Raw genomic sequence first — 21,914 nt, forward strand, 5'->3', positions numbered from 1 at the left:
AATTTGTTCATGGAAGTGAAGTAACATTTGGCAAGGATAGTTGAGCTTGGTGTGCTAAATTAATAACACTATCCAAGAAATGATGTGAGGGGAAAAAACTTTGATCTGCATCACATTGTCCCAGACTGTTTTCAGAACAAGTTTTTCAAATTTAAAAAAATCACATGTATGTATGTATATTCCCCCTTTTAGCATGCATGTTAGGCATGTCCTAAGCTTATCACACTTCGCTATTTCAAATACATTGTTCCTGAATCTTTTAATTACTTCAGACAAAGGATATGTTCAAGGTAACATCCAAATTAGTCCTAATTTTCCTACTGGTTTAACATTTGGTGCTATGCCAAGTTTATTTAGGTAAGAACACACAGGTTACGTCCTTTGGATTCCTGGCTCAGAGGCTGTATGCCTATAGACTGGACCTCATCCAAGCTGGTTGGGAAGACTTTGCTAACGGCATTGCTGCATTATGAACAAGTGATTATTTGATTCACAAAGCTACAGATATGCAGCGACACAAAAGAGAAGTATCATGTCAGCTAGTACTAAAGAACAGTACAGATAAATGATGTATTTTATCTGCTTGGACATTGAGCAGAGTGAAAGATGAACTATGGAATGTAATTTGGCACAACTGTCAAAACATGGAATGAGAAAGCTGCACATAGGTAGGCAAAGCAGAAGGCCAAGGCTAAAAGTAGGACCTGTACAACTGAAGTAGTTCAGTGCTCCTTCAGCCATCCACCCACATTGGTATGGATGTGAAGACAGCACACCAAAATGCTGAAATCCAAGTCAGTCATGAGGACATGAGCTCACTCGTCTTTACAGTTCAATGCTCACATCGTACGAAAGCTGCAGAGTTAGGCCTCCCCTACCAAAGAGCAAACTCCCACCGTTTGAAGTGTTGGAAGCTTCAAGAGGGAGGTAGAAGTGGTTTCAAGACATCTTTTGTCCCTTTCCATATCCTCTTGGTTGCTCACCCAGGACTACCAAATACATTCTGAAAGCCACTCTCCTATGATTGACCTTCTGTCCAACAGTGCTGGGCAGAAATTGGCACTTTCTAGCTACATATCTGCCCACACTTGCTAAAATGTCTTTAGGGTTTTCAGAGATACAAGATATCCTGAAGAATCAAAGGGGAATGGGACCTATTTTCAATATCAGCTTCCTTTTCCTGAAATGAAAACCAGGAAGAGATACTAGAGGCAAGACAGATGTGTCATATATCCTGTTGGCATCAATTTCTATAAAGGGAGGATTTTTTTTTTCCATTTCTAAGTCATCTGAAGAAATATGGAGGCCAATCTTCCCTTCCTGTTACCCAACAGTTGGTGCTCAAGGCTGTATACAGCAGAGGGCTGCCCAGATCAGATACTTCCATACTTCTGCTCAGTTGCTTCCAATGTTAATTTCCGTCTGCTCGGCTCCCTGTTCTCTGTCCTTCCCCAATTACAAACCTCCCTACAGGAGAAATACTTCTCTTTCAGGGTTAATACTCCTCACTGAAACTTTCTACATTAGTAGGAAAGCTTGATTTAGACATGAAGAGATTAATAGTATGTGGAAAAGCTTCTTAGAGTCAATAAGAATAATGAAATTGAAGCAATACTTTATCTATTTCCCAATCACACTGATACTTAGCAGACTACTTCAAACTGGGACAAAGACCCCAAGCAGTGTATGGAATCACTTTTAGGATTCAGAAAGAAACAAGCTTCTCTTTTGACTGAATTTTTAATGCAGTAAAGCATCTGCTGACATTAATTTATTGAGATTTCATAAAAGCTTACCACCAGTGGATGGGTACAGGGCATACTTAAGATTCCCATCTAACTTTAGAATATAAATCTGGTTCTCATTTATCAGAAAGAGATCTGTGAGTAGTCCTCTACTATGTGGAATACCCTGCCAGTGTGGAAGAGACAAGGTAGGCAGACTCATTCACCCAAAAAGTCTCCTTGGCACTGACTGAGTTAGGTCTCAGCAATTAAGTTCAGTTAGGATATTCTAACATTACACTATTGACAGCACCTGGAAAGCTGATAGAAAATACAGCACACACTATGGTTTTGCTTACCCATGCTGTAGATTCTGGGCCAGGATTAGCAATCTGACAGGAATCACTCTTTGGCAAACCCACGTCCAATCTGTTCAGTAATTCATTGGTTTTGCTATGAAGAAATTCAATCCAAATAGAATTGTTAGTGCTTCCATAAAAATAAACACAGCTTTTTATTCCACCCTTGGAATCTAGCCTAGACATTTTATCATGTGTCTGCTGAAAAACATCACAGGTAGAAAAAAAAAGGTTATGGAAACAGACAAATGGGACAGAGGATACAGAACACACACTGTGAATAAGACATTTGCTGGGATGATTTTTTAAGCAAACAATTATGGTCATTTGCATATTAGGGGTGTACAAGGGCTATGCTTTCCTCATTGTAAAGCTCCTGTACAACAGACTCACATATCACTGGACTTCATGAGGATGCCAACTGCTTCACGGAATTGTTGCAAATCCTTCTACGAGATCTATGAATCTCAGCTAAGTACTTTAAAAGATTATTTTCAGGAATTTTCCTTCACAGTTAATACAATGCAGCCTTACAACAGATTACTTTATCAAGCAGAAAGGCTTTCAAGCATTTTGTAACAAGAAAAAAATGCTTGTCTTTAGTTAATGCACAACATTTTCATTTCTTATTCTGGCAAGGGCAATTTTCTTTTTCCAGCTGCATGCCTAATGAACCCAGAGTTTCAAAGTAGCATCACTTTGCTCACAGTTTCTACCAAGTACAATTAAACTAGGTCACAAACAAAAACAAAGGATGGGAGTTTGTGTGCTGTGGTGAGGAATCAGTTTCTTAACCTGCACTCCCAGGCACGTATATTGAAGTCTTTTCTCACTCAAAGGAACAGAGTTAGAGTAAAGAGGCAATTTTATTTCTGTGTACAGCTTTGGAAAACATGAAAGCACTGAAGTGAGAGCAGAAAAAGTGCTTCAAGAGATATTGAACGCAATGATTTACTCTTCTCACAGGGCACCCAGCTAGCTCTGTGTAGGGGAAGATGCCACTACCAGAGACTTAGAGAAAAAGCATTGGCTGCTGAAGACTGATTTTGATTAACAGCTAAAACAGACTACCAAGTGGGTTTTATATTTCACTCCATGATCTAAAACTGTGAGTAAATACTTTATTGGTAAAATGTCCTGCTGGTCAGTGAGGAGTGATATATTAAGAAGTTGGGAAAAGGAACAAGAAACCAAGAAACCACAAGTTCTTCTCTGCTACTCTACACAATACAAAAACATGTTACCACTTGCGGTACAAAGTACTTGCTCAAATTCTAGCAATTCAGGCTTTTAGAATCTCACCATTCCCAGTTCACTCCCTTTCCTCCATTACCTGAGTAGTTAACAGACCTCAGACAATGCACAATAAAAAAAAGGACCAGATGAAACATTGTTTTCCCTGATCTACAAAGTACTTACACATAAAGGTTGAACAAATTAATAGTCTTCTTATACAAGTGTTAAGCACTCAATTTTTTTCCACGAAAGATGAGTTATTAAATGGTAAGATTGCACAGAATAATTTTGGGAACGCGAAGATTTAAATTGCAGACTTTGTGTTTCTCTACCTCTGCTAAAACTGATCAAATAACAATTTATTTCTATACCAGGAAGACTAAGAACTCCTACAAAAAATATGGAGTTATTTGAGAAGGCTGAAGCTCTGCGAAAAAATATGGGGCAACTTGGTTCTATACCTAGTTGCTCTAATTCCTTATTGATGACAAGAGAATTAAATGGAGTATGTGGAATTTCTCATTATTTGCATAAAAATGTGGTGGAGGCCATTGAATTTCACAGATCAGCAGACTGATAGGTGAAAAGCTTACTCAGTTTTAGTATCAGAAAAGATGATTACAAGAGTGGAAGCAAATAAAGTTCCTCAACAAGACTGTGAATTGCCTTTGAATAGAGAAACACCTGACTTCACCAAATTAAGTAATACATTAATAAAGTGTTCCTATCACAAGAAAGGGACTCAGATTTCTGAATTTTCTGATGGAAGACAAGCCAGGTCTTATATATGTTAAGCTGTTGTGTGTCATCTCTGTGGAAGCCTAGCAATGCACCTAGGGTTGCCAGACAAAGTCTGAATGGTATTTTTCATAATACTAAACCTGGAGTCATAACAATGCAGAGTATAGCTTAAACCAGGCTGCATGAAATGAGAGAATTCAGGGAGAGGACTGTTCAATTCATGTTCTGGAAAGGAAAGTAGTATCTCCATAAGGAAACCAGCATATCAGTACACAGTCAGACAGCTGGAGCAACATCTCATTCACTCACTAAAACTTCAAGGGCGAATCAAAAATGCTCTAAACTTAGTAACATTAAGAAAAGAAGAGCATGAGATGAAGAAATTTAATTGAATACAGGAGAATCTTGATACCCTCCAAACACAGCCAGGCAAAAGGAGATACAAGATTTAGACTAACCCAGAAGGCACCCTCCTAATAGGCTGCTAGCTGAGTTCTGACTACCCCTAAGCAACAGTCTGAAGAGAACCACTGACTCTCTGGTCAAGCTGGAGTGATCTTACGAGGGTACTTTGTCTTGGTAGCCCTGTCTTCCATTACAACACTGGGGAAAAAAACCTTTTTCTCTGCTAATTAAAACAGTTTCTTCCCATACTGGTGTGCTTAATAGCACCAAGAACTACTCTTAGCATGGCAACTCAGCATCTACAGTGTGGTAACTATTCCTGAAATAGTTTTGACCTGTCCCAAACAGCACTTTTGCAAATAACTCCTGGGTTCTGTCCAGGAATGAATATCAACTGCAGCTCCCAACAGGCATTTTAGATGCTACCACACCATTTGGGGAGGTAAAGAAGTTTTCTAGCAATGGAAGCAGGCACTCTCAGGCCTGTTGACCTCAGAAATGACAGTGACTGACAGTGTTAAATTTATCAGTACAGATACAGAAGTGGGGGAATGAAGCACAATACTGGATTTGACGTCTGAATAACTCTAAAGAGCTGTCAGGGGAAAATACTAACTCTGTTGCCAGGGACATTGAGTAACGTGCTAGAAGGGGCTGGTGAGGACCAGTGGAAATCAGTCCATGTTGCAGACGCTCTCTGTGGGTCCTTGGATATACAGCTTTACATCCCACAGCTACTCTTCAGGCAGAGGCCTTAAAAAAAAAAAAAAAAAAGCTGCTATGCAAAACCCTTTATTTGAAGCTCAACAAGTACGTGTAAAGTGCAGAACCATGAATTTGCTAGGTGCTCCACTGAGAAAGGTGTAATTCAGGCAGCCTGCACTCACCAGCTCTTTGTGAGCCCACAGGCATTTCTTCCTCTTTGGGACTAAATGCTGCCCACATTCCTACCAGGGTGAGATGAGGGAATGATTATAAAAGCCAGAGTGGGCTAAGGTTCCTCTGGCCTGTGTAGGAGTTCACATGATCCAACAGGATCACCAGCCCTGACAGCTGAGAAGCAGACAACTCCACAATTGACTCCAGAATGCAAATGTGAAAGATCTGAAGACCCCCAATGATCTTGTTGCAAGATCTAAGGTCTAAATTCCTCTGCAGAATAAGGTCTTCAGTTTTGTGTGTCTATTGCTTTTAACTACTGTCACATCCACAAGGGTAACAAAAGTCTTGAAAAGGATTCATCCTTAGGCACATGAATGAGGACATGGACTCAGGACCCAGAATTTTCCTCTATCCAGGCGTCACACAGCACCACTTGCTAAGCTTTTCATTTGAGACTGTATTCCTCTCAGAACAAAGACAGAAAGAAAATAATTTTTCTGCCTACAAATAAAGTTCTCAGCTTTAAGTCTGTTTTACAGACTAACATTAAAAATGCATTAATTAAAATGGTTCTTGTAATCTTCATTAGTTCTCCCCAATGGAACCAGTGGCAGTTAATTATTTTGCTTTAATTGATGGATATTGAAATGCCAGTATACCAAAAAATATACTGGCTTTTATGCCAGTATATTTGGAAAAAAAAAAGGCATCACAATACTTTTGTATGTATCATAAATCTATTTATTTCTCTTGACAATTTGCAAAATATAATGGCCAATTCTTACTACTACTGAAAACAAGACAGCTCATGAACTTCTTGTTTTCTCCAGCTGCAGGATCTCCACCACTACAATTCTGCTCTAATGAACATCCTCAAGAATGCTAAGAGCATTCAAAATAGTAATAAAAAAATCAAAATAAAGAACTCTAAAGCAGGTAAATCATCATAGTCATTGCAAAAAGTAGACAACTGAGTAGCCACTAAGATCACAGAAGAAGCATTTAATGCTGAATCACTTGGACTCATAAGCTTCCAAATTAATTGTCTGTAAGCAATGCTGAAGTGACTCTTCACCATTTTCTTCCAATTCATCTAGAAAACTAAGAAGCAGGCATACTGCATATATAATGCTAGTTTCACACATCTACCCAGAATTTTCATGATAATTTTTTAAAAATAGCAGGACTCGCCCTCTCTGAAAAGAAAAACAATCCAACAACAAAAACTCAACCCCAAATTTAATTCAAGACATCTTTTTGCAGCACCAGCAATTATATCTACAACTTCTTCTCACTCCAACATACTTAATTGTCTAAGCATAACAACTTCCTCAACTTTTGCAGAAATTAGGATCAGTTGCATAACCCTGCAAAGGCTTACCCAGAAGAAATGCTGCCCTCCATTTCAGTAAGGTCCATGGTGGGTGTGTTTTCACTGATGCCCTTGCTCCGTCCCCAGTGAGAGCTTTGCCTTGTGCATTGCCATGTGCATCTTGGTCAGGCATTTGCTGTGACCCACAAGGCAGGCTGGCTGGTACTGAGGCCACTGGCCTGACAAAACCAAATGTTAAAAGAGAGGCTCTCCAACACTTTCTTGGTTGGAAGATGGAGAAAGAGACTCCAAAGGGAGGTGTAGTTGGGACTTTTGTTCTGAAAATAATTTGGTAAAGTGGGAATGAAGCTGGGGGGCCAATAACACTGTTTGTGAAAATAATCCCACCAAAGCTACACGGCTTTTGCTAGTACACAGTTACACTTGCTTCCTCTCACATTCCCTCCTCTTTGCAGAGGTGTACCACAGCCAGTTTACTCAGTTTAAATAAATTTAGAAGGTTATAAATAACTGCCCTGTTTCCCACAGCTGTCCCATGATAAGGGACAAGGTAGTAAAAGCATTTCTCTTTTTCAGCAACAAACATGCCTTCAACTCCACGGGGATGATGGTTCTCCTGTACCTCAATTCTTATCCTGAGCTGCTGGACAGAGTCCACTTTTTGGGTAAGAATAATAAACAAACATCAGCCATGTCCAAAATTACCAGTGTGAATTAATGCTCATTTCTGGAGTGTGTGCTCACTCCACACACACTGGAGGTGTGTATGGTGTGTGAGGTGGGGGACTCACCTTTTGTCAGAGGCTATATGGTAAAAAAATTACATGAAATTGTTAACACATCAAATTCATGTATGATATTGATGGCTCTTCTGCAATGCCCCTTACTATGAAGAAAGGCCATTCTCTAGATATTTAGTCCACCTGTTCTCCAACAGAAATCCTCTCAGTAGCCACATACCAAGCTTAATACAGTATTCACAGACTTCACTGGCACTAATGCAAGATCATAGCACAGATGACTTGGACAAACCTAATGATAGTTATCAAACACTGCTGTCTTTGGCTAGGAGGACTTCTTGTCTGCAAGCTCTTGAGCATCTGTTCCTGAGTTTGAGGATAAGAACAAAAAAAGTGGCACTAGTTCATCTTAGGTATAAGAATTCAAGAAAGTATAAAAATAGGGTGTTCAAAGAAAAATAAAAAGCAACTTTCTCAGCAGAATTATTTTCATCATTTTCTACCCACACTCAAAACTAATCTATCCTCACAACCCACCTGCTTTTTTTGTTTCCCTGACTGGATGAAATAACACAGCTTGGCTATTCGTTCCTCCCATCAAGTCATCCAGTATCCCTGGATGTTATTTTAGATGTAAGCTTCATTTATTATCTGAAGTAATAAGCATAAATCCAGTTTTAAGGAAAATGCAGTTTCGTATAAGTCTATTGCATTCCATTCCGTGTGCTCCATCTGCATGTGCAATCTGCTTCTATATTTTCAGCCAGCTTGCATGGGCAGATTAATGCGCACAATTAGAAGGCAACCTCACAGGCGTTCAATAAACTGCTTTCATTATTACACTCAAGAGAGCCCCTTTGGATGTCTATAAAAGCCTAGTTTTCTGCCTGTTAGCTAAATAATTGACAACGCTTAAAATAATCAGGAGCAAACGAACAAAATGAAGACAATTGTGGCAAAAAGAAGCAAACAAAGGATTCTCAAGGCTGCAAATGCTTTTTGTGTGAGCCCTCTTTCATTCTCTTTAGCAACCTGTATTAAAAGTCTGGTCAGGTTTACACTTGCACTTCTGTGGGGAAAATTTGTTGCCAGCCTGCTGTTTGAACCACACATCATAGGGGACTGAAAACTGGCAAGAACACTAGCATTTATCCTGTAAAAATTGATAAATAAATAAAAATTCTGTTTTGATTCAGGTTTTATTCTCCTGCATTTTATGACTTTTGAGAAAGCTGCTTTGGCAGGCAAGTGTATATCAGCTTGGTTTGGTGAACCTCCTGCATTGTGTTTGGAATATGCACTGAGAGACACTCTGGCAAAATCTGTTTCCAGCTCCAAATTCTGAGCAGAATATATTGAGTGAGCACATGTACCCGAGTACAGCCGTGCCAGGAATTTTTACAGGAATACAACCTTCACAAAAACAGAGGCATGAATATGTAGCAAAGTAGTATTAGAAAGTAACCCTATTTTTTAGACTACTTTTTCCATTAAATAAATAGGTAGACAGCTGTTAGAAAAACAGTGTAGATGACTATTAGAAAAACAGTGGACCCCATCCAACACTACAATTTCTGGGAAGTCGAATACAAATTTAATAAAAGCATCTAACTAGAGATCTGGGCCAAAACAGCATGGTAAGACATCCTACTGCTCAGACACAGATCCACACAGCCTGCACAGCAAGCCTCTGAAACAGCCAGTCATTACATATCCATCCTCATTATGGTTTAAATGACAAATGTGGTCTGCTAACTAAAGAGGGAATGTCCTGAAAAGTTCTGTTCCTTGTGTCCTTTAGGAAAGATGTGCACTTAGTTGTTCCCTCCCATGGATTAGCAATTGCAAAGTACAGACTACACGAGCCTCCATTACCTTCTAATGCACTCTGACAGAAAGACAATCAGGCCAATAATACAAAACACATCCAGGTTACCCTGACTCAGAAGGAAGGAGTCAATTTCATGTATAAGTAGTTTCTGGTAAAAAGTCAACTCCCCATTTTTTAAATCTGGTATCTGCAGGGACAGAACCACAGCAACACTGTCACAAACAAATCTCTCATGTGCTTCTCTTCTGTTAGTACAACCTACAGTAATCATGCTATGCAGCAACTTCTCCACCCCAAAGTCTGCTCCTGTGTGCTCTTAAGATTTTTAATACACAGCTATTTCAGGAGACACCTTGTAAGTTTTTTCTGTTTTAGTCGCTGAACAAAGCCTGAGTCCACTAGGGTCAGAGGAGGGGCTGATCCCAAAATTGTGAGGCTTGCAGACTTTTCCATGGCAGTCTACATGCCTGTCTAGACTACATTCTCACAAGACACAAACACATATTTAAGCAACTGTGGTAACAGATACAGCTGACTTTCAAGGACCTGTTGCACACAAAGAAGCTATCAAGGCCTTCAAGGGATGGGAAATAACTATATTCTGTAGACAGCACAAAAGGTTACAGACAATCTTTCTTTTTAGCACTCACTTCGTGTTATATGCTTTGAAAGGGGATTTCAGTGGGAAGTTCTTGTTTATTGACAGGAATTTAATCAGAAAAACAAAATTCTGGGCAGCATCATACTTTATTGTCAGAGCATGTTAATGACATGAGAATCTTAAGTGCTTTTCCTTATCAAATAGAAGCGGCACTTCATGCAGGAGAGGTACTGATTGGGCTGTACCCCTTGGAGGCTGATACAGCTGGAGGTGGTGATCAATTTTAAAAGGTTTCCCAGTTAATGAGACTGCTGGTAGGCATTGATCTCCTCAGGAAAATTGTGATGTTGCAGCTACAGATCTTACAGAGGACAGACTAACAAGGGAGCTTATCTTTTGAAATGGCTCTATAGGCCATGACTTTGCACAGGTCACTGCTTTATATGCAGCACATGACCTTCCTTTCCTCCATTCCCAGCAAGCAGAGGAGATCAAAATACCCTAGCAGAGACAGTGAGGAAAGGGGCACAACCTCGTATTTGTTCTCTTTGCCTCTAGACTAAGGGCCTTAAAGGAGGGAAGTAATGAGTCACTCATTTTTGCATGGCAGGCAAAAGCACATCTCTAAATACCAAGCACTTCTATGTGAACATGTCACTAATAACCAGCAGTACTTCAATGGAGTTACTTCACAGAATCTGAAATGTCACACTGCTTTTGATTACTCTTGGATGCTGGGCTCCTTAATGCCAACATCTCTTAGCAATGCATGCTCAACAACCTCCAGTGGTACACCCTCCTCTTCCTGTGCCCACCAGAGAATTCCTTCAGGCCAGGGAAGGCAGTAGTGTCACTGTGTCTGCAGAGGAATGCATTCTGCACAGCTAGCTCTGTGTCCAGCTGCAGGCTGAGCCCTGGGGGGCTGGAGCCTGAGTCCCAGGCAAAGGGCCATGAACTGCCAACCCTTTGCATAACAGAGGGACTGGGGACCAGCCACTTGGCCAGGGGAATGGACAGTGGGAAAAACTACAGGAACAACAACCCCCAAGCTCCACTGTGCTTAGACTGGGAAGGGACAAAAGCCCAGGTGTTCCTTTGTTTAGGGTGCCTCCTTGGAAGCACCAGCTCAAGCTGCTATTTTATTATTTAGTTATTGCACCATGACTAAATTATTTTCAGTATCTTGGTGTCTGAGAGTCTGCAGTGGGAAACCTGGGGTTGAACTGGGAGAGAAACCTGGTTTGAACATGGTGTGGGGGTGTGAGTGTGGGGTGTATGGCTGCAAAGGGGCCTCAGTCCCAGCTCAGGTGGAGTGACTGACAGAGTGGCTCCTGAAATGTCTGACAGGAAAATTTCCTTAACACTGCAACATGCAAGGGCTTTGCTTTACCAAAATTGCATTCACTGGAGGTAGGTTTTCAGCTCACTTCCTCCAGGTGAAGGATCTACAGGGCCCTCCTAGTGTATGTTCAATATAAAGTACATACAAATAATGTTCTGACAGTTAAATTCAAGCAATGGTGCTTGAGACACTGTAGTGATGAGTCCGTCTCCACTTTCAGTGGCATCAGAGATGATGCCAGCTGAATGCTCACAAGGTTTTCCTTAATCAGTGGGCAGGATGGCTGCCAGGAAGTGCCCAGGCAGCCAGAGCTCCTGCACCACCTGGGATTGCCTGGCTGCCCACATGGAATCATTTGTGCTGAAAAGATCTCTAGGATCATCAGAACCAGCCACTAACGCAGCACTGCCAAGTCCAGCACTCAACCATTTCCCTAAGCAACCATTCCCTGAGTAGGTGTTTTTAAATACCACCAGGGATGGTCACTCAACCACTTCCCTGGGCTGCCTGTTTCGATGCTTGGCCACCCTTTTGGTAAAGGAATTTTTCACTTGTGGCTTTTTCCTGTTTTCCTATGTTTCAGAAGGTTGGGCATGTTGGGCCTGCTTTTGCAAAACCAAATTTACTTTTAATGGAAAAGAGCACTCAACAGCAGAATTCATTTCACCTTAAGCAAAAAAAAAAAGGAACAGGCAGGGAAGGGGGAAGAAGGGAAGAGACATGTGTCATTCATAACAGCATATGCCTTAAGATAAAAAATCAGATTAAATGAGAAGACAAGAACCCTGACAATCCCCTGAGGAAAAGCAAGACCCATAACTGAGGACCTTGCACTGCAAAGATCTGATGTGTCTGCTGTTGCTTTAGGCTCAAAGAGAATCAAAGGGTCTAGTCTGTCAGAAACAGGCAGAGATCTAAAGTTGTGCAGTCTTCGGAATTCCTTAGGAATCAAAGTATCTGTGAGTAGGCATCCACAACAGAATAAACAGCAAGCCAAACACCAATATCTAGAGACAAATACAGGCAACATATTAAGGCAAAGAGCTATGCCTAAAGCCAAATGGGAAGAAACAAAAGGAAAAATACAAGAAAAGCTGGAGCCAGTGACAAAGCACTAAAATGTCTCTACCTCAGAGAACAGAGTCTGGGCAAATGATGAAGGAACTGGAGCCACTAGCATGGGACAGAAGTGACTTCTTTAAAGGTCACAGAGGAGGAAAAAGCAATCAATCAGGCTAAGAACACAGGTGAGTAATTTCAGAAGCCAAAGATAAAAAAGGTAAAGGTGACTAAACAGCATTGTGTGTTAATTATGTGATAGAATCAGTTTGGATCAGTTAAATAAATGGGGTGGAGTGAATGGGCAAGGCAGGAACTTCACTGCCAGTGGAATTAATTATATCAGGACTTAGGCAGTATCTAAATCTGATATTAAGGAGGTATTCTTGGGAAATAGGTCTTTACAACATATCTCCACATTTAAGTAGGACTATGCTAAATAGAGGAAGCCCTCATTATTTACATGTGGATTAAACTTCTTTACTAATCAACAAAATAAATGGGTGGAGATGTAATTTGGATTTTTTTTTTTTATAATTAGTCTTGGATTGAATAATTGCATATTGATTCAGTTAGAGAACAAAAGCACAAAGTCATTTTATAATTCTCAACTTTCATTTCAAAGTATATGTTTTAGAAGCTAAGAGAGGTGTACAGGACAAAATTTCTGATAGAATAAGGTGTAGAGGAGGCTTGATTATTTCACAGAATCCTAAAATCATTGAGGTTGCTGGATGTCATCTTGTCTTACTCTCTGCTCAAATGGGGCCATCTTGAGACAGCTGCCCAGAACTTCTGAATATGTTCAAAGATGGAGAATCCACGACCTGCCTGGGTAACCTGTGCTCATGTTCAGCCACTCTCAGAGTAAAAGAAGTGTTCAGTAGGAACCTCCCGTGGTCCAGTTTGTGCCCATTTTCTTGAAATGGCAAGTTTCAAGTCAAAAATTGAAAAAAGTTTCAAGTCAAAAATTGAAAAAAATAGCAACAGAAGCGAAATCCTTCCTAAGCCCCAAACCAGGGAAAAAATGCAAACAAATAAGATAATATTAAATAATAATTAAAAACCCAAACAAACAAAACAAAAGGACAAGTAGATAAGGAATTTTAGGTAATAGGTTTCAAATTTTACTTACTACTTTTGATCTTCAAGAAACATCTCTCTTCTTTGCATTTCTTCTTGTCTTTTTTTAACTTCAAGTCTCTCTGCCTAGAGCATTAAAACCAGGAAAAAATACTCGAGGTTTCCAAAAAACCAAAACCAAACATCAATTATTTCAATTCCAATATTTCAATATTTTTGTTTTTAAAAGATCTATAGCAGTTGGGTACAGAAGTGACCCAATCTTAAATTTAAAGGTATTCACTCATGAACAAACATCTCCTAGTCAAGAGACCTGTTTAAATCAGAAAATGACATGGTGCTCCTAGTACCCATCTACCCAAAAGGCCTTATGAGCCTTCACAGCCATCATGTCACAGCCCTGCTGGGGGACATCTCAGGGTGCAGCTGATGCAACCTTGGTCCTTGCAAGAAGGCAGAAAACTCAAGCCACTGCACCAAAGCAGATGATAGTCCTGTGGCACTGACAGTGCAGCGATGTGAACGCATGTAGCTCACAGAGCTGACCTGCAGGAGAGTTAGGTACTGGCCAGCTGAATACATGCTAAGATGAATGAAAGTGGGAGACATTTGTACTTAACCAGCATTCTTCTGCCTCAGATACCATATCTGGTGCAAGAGCCAACCAAATCCTTGACACGTAAAACTCGTCCGTAAATCTGGATGCCGCGCAAATTATTAAGTCCCTCAATGTAGAATTGCACATAATTTCCAGTGGTAGTATCATCTAAGCTGCCCAAATCCCAAATTCAAGTAGAATAATACAGTAAAATAAAGCAAAACTAAAGAACTTGCTGCAACAGCAGCAACATGCAATTCAAACTAAATTCCAATGGAAAGGAGGCCAGCCAAATTTTTGTTTTGGCTCACAGGATGCAGTTAGGTCCAGTAGGAAGAGCACTTAAAAGGCAGTTCAGTGTATGAAACTGATTCTAATTTGAAGTTCCAGCCTGAGATTTCAGCCTGCTGTATTTTGAACTCCCACACTGAAGTTGGTGGGGGGATGCTCCAGAAAGAGCTCCCAAGAAATGATCACGACAACCCTCATGTGGAGAAAAATACATTCTCGGATGTCACTCTGCTCATTGCCCACCCTGAAAAGGAAAAAAGGTAATTGCTCAGTAACCCAGCAACCAGGCATTGCTCTGAACAAAGTGCCCTGGAAATTTCAGACAATACCTTGCAGAGATGGGAAGGGGGGTGTAGGTGAAAATGGCTCCTGTGGCCTGAGCCCCAAATCAGGGAGAGAACAGTGCCTGAGCACAGGTACTGTGCGAGGACAGGGAGAACAAGGAAGGGGAAACATCTAAGTGGGTAAGGGGTGTTGAGAACAGGGCTGAAATCCCCAGTTCCATAATCTTCTTCCTGTCCTGCAATGAAAAGCATTTCAGAAAAATTACAATTCTGCTGGTAGTTACTCAATCACTTTGCCTTTGGCAATTTCAGGATGCATATTTTTTAATTGGATAAAGAATGACTGTCTGAAAGAGATTTGCAAAACAAGTGCAAATTCCTCCTTTGCATGCACAGGATTAAGAAAAAAAATCCTTTCAGATGTCTGCAGATAGGAGAAGAGCCACTATGTTGTGTAATGATAAAAACTGCTGGAAGGCAAAAGACTTAGAAGCTGTTATTTGGAAAAAGGCAGTGAGAAATAAACAAAAGGAGGAAGGGGAATCTCTGAATAAGATGTCCTGTTCACTCATTTGACATGCAGAGACAGTGACAGAATGTATGACATACTGATGCAATTGAAATAATTTAACCAAACCGTAGTAAGGAACATCACTACACAGTATGGATGATTTTAGTGTTCAGGGGATATATTGTTTGCTCCTAACCTAGACACAGATGATATGTTAGGCAAAAAAACTCCCACTCGTTTGTGCAGCTTCACAGTTTACAGGAAAGAAGGAAAGAGGCAGAAAAGAAATCTATGGCTTGTGTTATTGTCAAAGGTGATGCTGATACCCTTGAGACACCAGCCAAAGCTCCCAGGCTTTTCCTCAACACTGCCCAATACCACAAGCTGATGCCTTGACCTCTCAAAAAGCATTGGATGTGGGATCCACCATCATATTGCAACACTCCTGAAAGTTCAAAAAGAGAAGTTCAAAAAGTTCCAAAAAAATCCAAATCTCAGAGGACTTCTTGTGGTCTAGCTCCCAGCTAGTGACATCTAGAGAACAGTGATATTAACTTTGATGAATACAAACCTTCAGTACCAACCCTGTCTCCCACTAGATGAAAAAATAAAGGAATATCCTACAGCTATTCTACCACCAGACTGGTACCTGAAGAAAACTCCAGCATCTTGAAATTACACACTTGTGGCTGGTGTGACTATTTTTTACTCTGGAAGTTTACCCTAGGACACCTGCTTAAGGATGCATGCAAGTGACAGGCGACAGGACAGGGCACATTCTCCAACTAATGACAATCTATCAATAGACATTGCCAAAGCACTCCACATTTGGCACCATGTTCAAAAAGCCAAGAGTGGAACAGCTGTGTTATTGAAGGTAAACACATTGAAAAATGTTAGCAGAAGGTCTGTAAAGTGCCCAGTTTTAACAAATTCCTAAAAAAAGGCCACTCATGCTGATTAATACAGTCAAATTAAAGAGCACATGATTTGATAAAGAATAAAACAAAATTACAGCTTATCCTAAATAAGACACTTTCTGAAGATGGCAGGACTGTTTACTACCTAATGTAAGAGAAAAAAATGTTGCATGCAGCGTAACTACAGTGAGCCTTTTCATTTCAATTCGTTTGAATCTTCTAATAATCAGTCAAGACCTAAACTATAAAAGGAAATGTTAAAGTCAGGATAACAGCAACAGAAATTCAGTCACAGGAAACATCCATTGCACTGAAGTCATCCAATTTTATATGCAACACAAATGAGAAAAGTTTAGAAAACAAGAAGCCAAGTATCAGCTTGCTTAAAATAAGCTGCTTACTTATTTTTTGGGTAATTTTGACAGTCCTTTCACCCAATAGACACAAAGGAAATTATGATCCAGTCTGGTCAAACGCTGTGATGTGAAGGGCTGCGCAAAAAATACCATCTCTGGACATCTACTACTAAGGAGAAAATAATAAAAAAACTACCTCTCATTTACTTAAACACTTTCTGTGGATGAGACACACATCTCAGCATCTGCGAAAAATAGAGAAAAAGGGAATTCCCTTCTTATGTTACAAAGTCTTTCTGAATTATTTCACTGAGCACTCATCATTAGCTTTGAATACCCAAACCCAGTTACCCCATGAACAAACCCCAACAGTCCCAGGACAAGCCGCTTGTCTTGAAGTGCACGGGAGATCTGAGTATTTGCTCACACAAGGTGGCCCTCTGGAGCACAGAATGAAGACTCTTTCCTCTCTCTGGAAGCTAGAGAGAGACAAGGTAGATGCCAAGCTGGTCTTCCAGCAGCTAATAACCCCATGGTTAATTAAAGAATGACAGAGAGAGGCAGGTGGACTCGTACAGATAGTGAGGCCAACCTTCGTATTTGGGTACTGCTTTGGCAGACTCACAGTTTTCACTTGTTCACAAAGATAATGGGAAAATGAATGCTGCTTTTCTCTGCAAAACCAGCATTAAAACACTAACATAAACAGACCCTAAGTTCACAAGCAGCACTGGCTTACAGTACATCATCATTACAACCAAGAAAGAACTGAGCTGAGTATCAGCACCCGTTCTAGTCATTGCACATTAGTCTGTAGGGCTTCACCATTCATGTCTGTTGGCAAAGAAGCTTTCCAGCTGTGAAAGTTCCAGGGCTCCTGCTGATAAAGCTGGCTAGCTATTATCTCCTCTCAGACTGTCACACAATTTGTTTTTTATTGAAAGAATTATAACCTTGAGCAAAAGAAGGGCTGGCCATCAAGAAAAGACAGCCTGTGAACTTGCAGAAAGACATGCTCTCAGCCAATGCCCTACAGGTGCAGTTGAATACAAATCTATCACTTCAAATAAAAAGCTCCTTTCCTTTGGTAAACAGAGCCCAACACTGGTTGTACAGCACCAGTAGGATCCGTGTCATTCTCGGATCTTGGGAGCCTTTAATCTGTAGACAGGGTGAGATAGCCAAATTGGCACTTTCCAGTTGCTTTTCAGCATGCCCTTCTTAAAAGTTTAAATATTTAATACCTAATCATATTCCAAGAAGAAATCTCCATCGGCTCAATCAGTATTGTGGAAGACAATCTGAATAAACAAATTTAAACTAAGACTTCCCTTTCACACACCTCTGTTTTGTGTGATTGCTTTGTGGGTATATGTTTATTTAGTCAAATTAGTCTGTTTGGCAAAGATGTTTGCTGCAATGTTGCATCCTCCTTCAGCAAAAACAGATACTTATGGTTTTACTATCTACAACATCTATAAAGATTTTATAATCTGTGGGAGTGAAGGTAAGGAAATTAAAGAGCATGAAAACAAACCTGATACATCAATATATTTTCCAGGCGTAACTAGAAATTATAGCAGTCTTGTAACATTTTTCTTGTCCAATGCCCACAGGCAAATAACATATATTAAATAATTAATCTACTCTCTTCCACTGCTATCATCACTGTGTCTGGAGCTGTACATGAGATGGTAACAGCTAACAACAATTTCAGGAGATAGTATTTATTGTCCCTGTAAGCTATTGTGTATAGGCTTATGCCAAAAGTATAATACTATCCACTGAGAGACCAGGAACAGACTAACCCTCACCTAGAAGCAAATACAGTTATTTTTGTTTATGCATGCCCTTGCACGCCAACCAGTATCGACGACTTTTTAATTAACTCTCAACATTCAGTTTCTGCACTGAAAATCATTTTTACTGTTGTGGAGACAAAAGTTGCAAACCTGAAATCTCTCTTTCTCTCCTTGTTAATGAGCATATCAGTATCGTGCTCCCTCTCCTTTCATTTTTCGTTTAAATTCCACACTGCATTCTCAAGCAAGTACTACTTGGTTGCCACCAAGGAGACAGAAATGAACTTTTACAAAGGGTTGTGCAGCACAAAGAAGGAGATGCTTTGTGAGAATAACTAGAGAAAGCAAAACAATTATAATAATAAAAAGAAAATTTAATAAAAGGAAAAAATAATAAAAGAAAATCTTCGAGTGAACTATCATTGGTGTCAATATACAGAGAATATTAGAAGGAAGAGTGATCTGGCCTATTAGCAAGACACTTGTGTGTGTTGGCCGTAGAAGGGCTGGAGGGGCAGTTGAATTTCAGGGTGCTCTCATCGCAATGCAGGTAGACTACACTGACCTTTCCATGATTTGGATATCTTTTCCAACCTGACAGGCTGGATTTTCGAGTATTCTTCCCATGTGCACAGGCAATTATGGATTTCTATAAGGTCTTTGTGCCAACTGCTACAATCCAATCTTAGAGAGGGAGCTCATGCCAAAGTGAATCATACAACCTGCACACAATTTACTCCTGACCTCCTTTTCTGCTAACTCTGCCAGATAGAGGCAACTGAAAGGCTGGAGTTTCTGATGAGCCAAAGGAACACTCAAGCCCCCAAAAACCCTGGGCAGGCATCCTTCGGTCAGCAACGAAGAGGAGAAGAACTACATTTCCTAATTCCTCAATACCATCCAGGGCTACCACTAATTTAATTAGCCGGCTCCATGTAGCTCAGCAAAATCAAACATCAAGACATGAACTGTTATATGGCTTCAAGTCTGCAGTAACCAGATTTACCTTTTCTCTCTGAATTGCTTTCTTTTTCAGGATTTCAGCTTCTTCAGCTGCCTTTTTTGCTTTTACATACTCTTCTCTTTTGTGCTGCATGACATAAACATAGGAAGTTATTTTACATATTTATGTATACAAGGAACACATAAGGTAACTTGACTCCTATCGTGCTCATCTTTCAAATCTAAAATGTGTTAGGGGAAAGTTTCTGGATTTTTTTTTCACTTAAAATAAGACACTGAATAATGGAGGCTCTGCAACAGCTACTGCAATATTGACTTTAAGAAGACTGAAAAATCTAGGACTGATAAATGGGCATCCATGCAAGGACTCACACAGCTGATTGATAACTTGCAAGCATTTATACCTCTTGTAACAGGAACAACATTTCCACATAAGCACGGGACAGGGTGGTACATTGATCAATTAGTCCAAGCATAAAGCAGCATGTTGGAAGATACAGCATGGCATTTAAGTGGCTCTACAACTGTTCTGGTTGTTTTTTGAGATATCATCTGTGATACATATTGCTACATATTTATGGAAAGATTTCTCATTTTCTTTGGTGCAGAACATTAGTTTCTGATTTTCTGCTGCTTCCTTCAGGTTTCATGACTTTCTCCTGTCAAGCAGCTGTGAGTTCATTTTATAGTCATACAAAACACTACAGAAAAAGCTTTCTTTTGAGTTCTAAAAATAAACACATTTATTCTTACTGACCTTTTTCTGGTATCTAGATTGCATGAGAATCATTTGTTGGTTTTGTCGTACTTGAGCCTCTGATTCGTTTCCACCTTTAAAAAAACCAAAAATATAAATGGCACTTTGTATGAGCATTTTAACTGCAAATGCCGGTCATTTCAAAATACAACAATATAACAGACTGGATGTATGCATATACAGGAAATTTTTCATAATTACAGTGGCTGTCTGACATTAAAGAGAACAGATAGGAGACCTTTTTGATCATTTTTTCATCCATCAAAAGCACTTGTCTATTATTTACAGAGCACCCACTGTATCATCCACTCTACCAACAAATATGTCCCTACAATATATGATCAGTTTACTGAGGAACTATTCAATTTTCAGAAAATCAGTCATGCTTTGCAGGTGAGTTTTCATTTTCACATTCAGCTATCCCCACCTTTGCTCAGTTTGTCACACACATGCAGTCAGAAATTCTATTGCTAAACAGTTTATCTTTTATCAAATTTAGGATCTTGGACTCTGCCAGCTCCAATGGGATGCTATCATTTTAATATTTTCTAAGTAATGTCTTGGGGCTCAGGGAAGAACCCCCTTTCTGAAATGGAAGTAAAAGCCTTTCCCACAGACCTCACATTTATATCCAGCTAGAAGAAAGCATCCTTTTCCAAAGCCATAGATTCTCTTTTGTGAACATCTAAAGCTCTGGCCATAATGTTCAGACTTCAGTAAAAAGAAACAAAATCCCCACAAACAAAGAAGCCAACCACACAAAGAAAGTGATACTAGGTCTCAAGGGATTGAGGGAGTGACTTTAATTCTATTATTCTGCTTTATTTTCCAAAGTATTTTCTTGCTGTAGGAAGGGAAATAATTTATTCCCTTCAGTTGCTGCAAAAAATAACGACAGCCCTTACTCCATTCTGAGAATGGGGGCTGTATTTCCACAATTTACTGTTTTCATGAGAAATTCCCCTCTATGTGCCTCCTAATTCTATAGAAGCAGCTGGACCAATCTGTGCTACTTTAGGTGCCTGATATCCTGGGCTGTATCAAAAGCAGCATGGGCAGCCAGTTGAGGGAATGTGATTCTGCCCCTCTGCTCTGGTGAGACCCCACCTGCAGTGCTGCAGCCAGCTCTGGAGTCCCCAATAGAAGAAGGACATGGATCTGCTGGATGGAGTCCATGGGAAGGCCTCAAAAATGATCAGAGGGCTAGAGCACCTCTCTGTGAAGAAAGACTGAGAGAGCCAGGATTGTTTCCCCAGGAGAGGAAAAGGCTCCAGGGAGACCTCCTAGCAGCCTTTCAGTACCTGAAAGGGCCTAGAAGACAGCTGGAGAGGGAATTTTTGCAAGAACGTATAGTGATAGGACAAGGAGGAATGGCTTTAAACTGAAAGAGGAGAGATTTAGACTGAATATAATAAAGGCATGTTTCACTGTGAGGTGCTGAGGCACTGGCACAGATTGCCCAGAGAAGCCATGGATGTCCCATCTCTGGAAGTATTCAAGGCCATGTTGGATTGTGCCTTGAGCAACCTGGTCTAGTGGAAGGTATCCCTGCCCATGGCAGGGCAGTTAAAACTGAATGATATTTAAGTTGCCTTCAGACCCAAACCATTGTATGAATTGCAAGACCTTTCAGAAATGTAAGAAATACTAGGAGGGATCACTCTTTTCTAAAGGTAGCTCTCTCCATTTACTAATGGAAGGTAACTAATCTTTAGGAGCTTTTGTGACATTCAGTGAATGGGAGATCAATACCCTAAGCATGGCAACATTTCTATGGACACAAATAAATCCCTAAGATAAGTTCTCCAGAGAGAATGGCCATAGAGTATACAAGCAATAAGCTCAAAGTAGCAATAAGCATACAGCTGGCATTGTAGAGTGCTTCTTCCCCAGGTCTAGAAAATAAAACTATCGCTAAACAGGTTTTAAAACCTACTAAATGCCTAATTTTTCTCTTTTTTTATCCTTTTAATAGCAAAATTTCTTTTGTACACTGTAGTTGTTTTGATGGTACTAGTGGATGTTGCCTTGGAACAAACATTTTTCTGATAATTATTAGAAATTGCCTATAGCCTTTCAGCCAGGTTTAATTCATT

At 40.1% G+C, this 21,914-nt stretch overlaps 1 protein-coding gene across 1 annotated transcript in view; it reads right to left on the reverse strand.

The window, feature by feature from the left end:
- EPSTI1 (epithelial stromal interaction 1) overlaps positions 1-21,914 on the reverse strand; it is a 50,103-nt gene that overhangs the window by 13,121 nt on the left and 15,068 nt on the right. The window contains exons 4-7 of the mRNA XM_036378957.1: positions 19,819-19,892; positions 19,105-19,188; positions 13,389-13,462; positions 2,084-2,177 (exon numbers count right to left, since the gene is read on the reverse strand). Coding sequence (XP_036234850.1) covers positions 2,084-2,177; positions 13,389-13,462; positions 19,105-19,188; positions 19,819-19,892 — 326 coding nt within the window. The remainder of the gene's footprint in view (positions 1-2,083; positions 2,178-13,388; positions 13,463-19,104; positions 19,189-19,818; positions 19,893-21,914) is intronic.

The sequence above is a fragment of the Molothrus ater genome, chromosome 2 (genome assembly GCF_012460135.2).
Source record: "Molothrus ater isolate BHLD 08-10-18 breed brown headed cowbird chromosome 2, BPBGC_Mater_1.1, whole genome shotgun sequence".
Lineage (NCBI taxonomy): Eukaryota > Metazoa > Chordata > Aves > Passeriformes > Icteridae > Molothrus > Molothrus ater.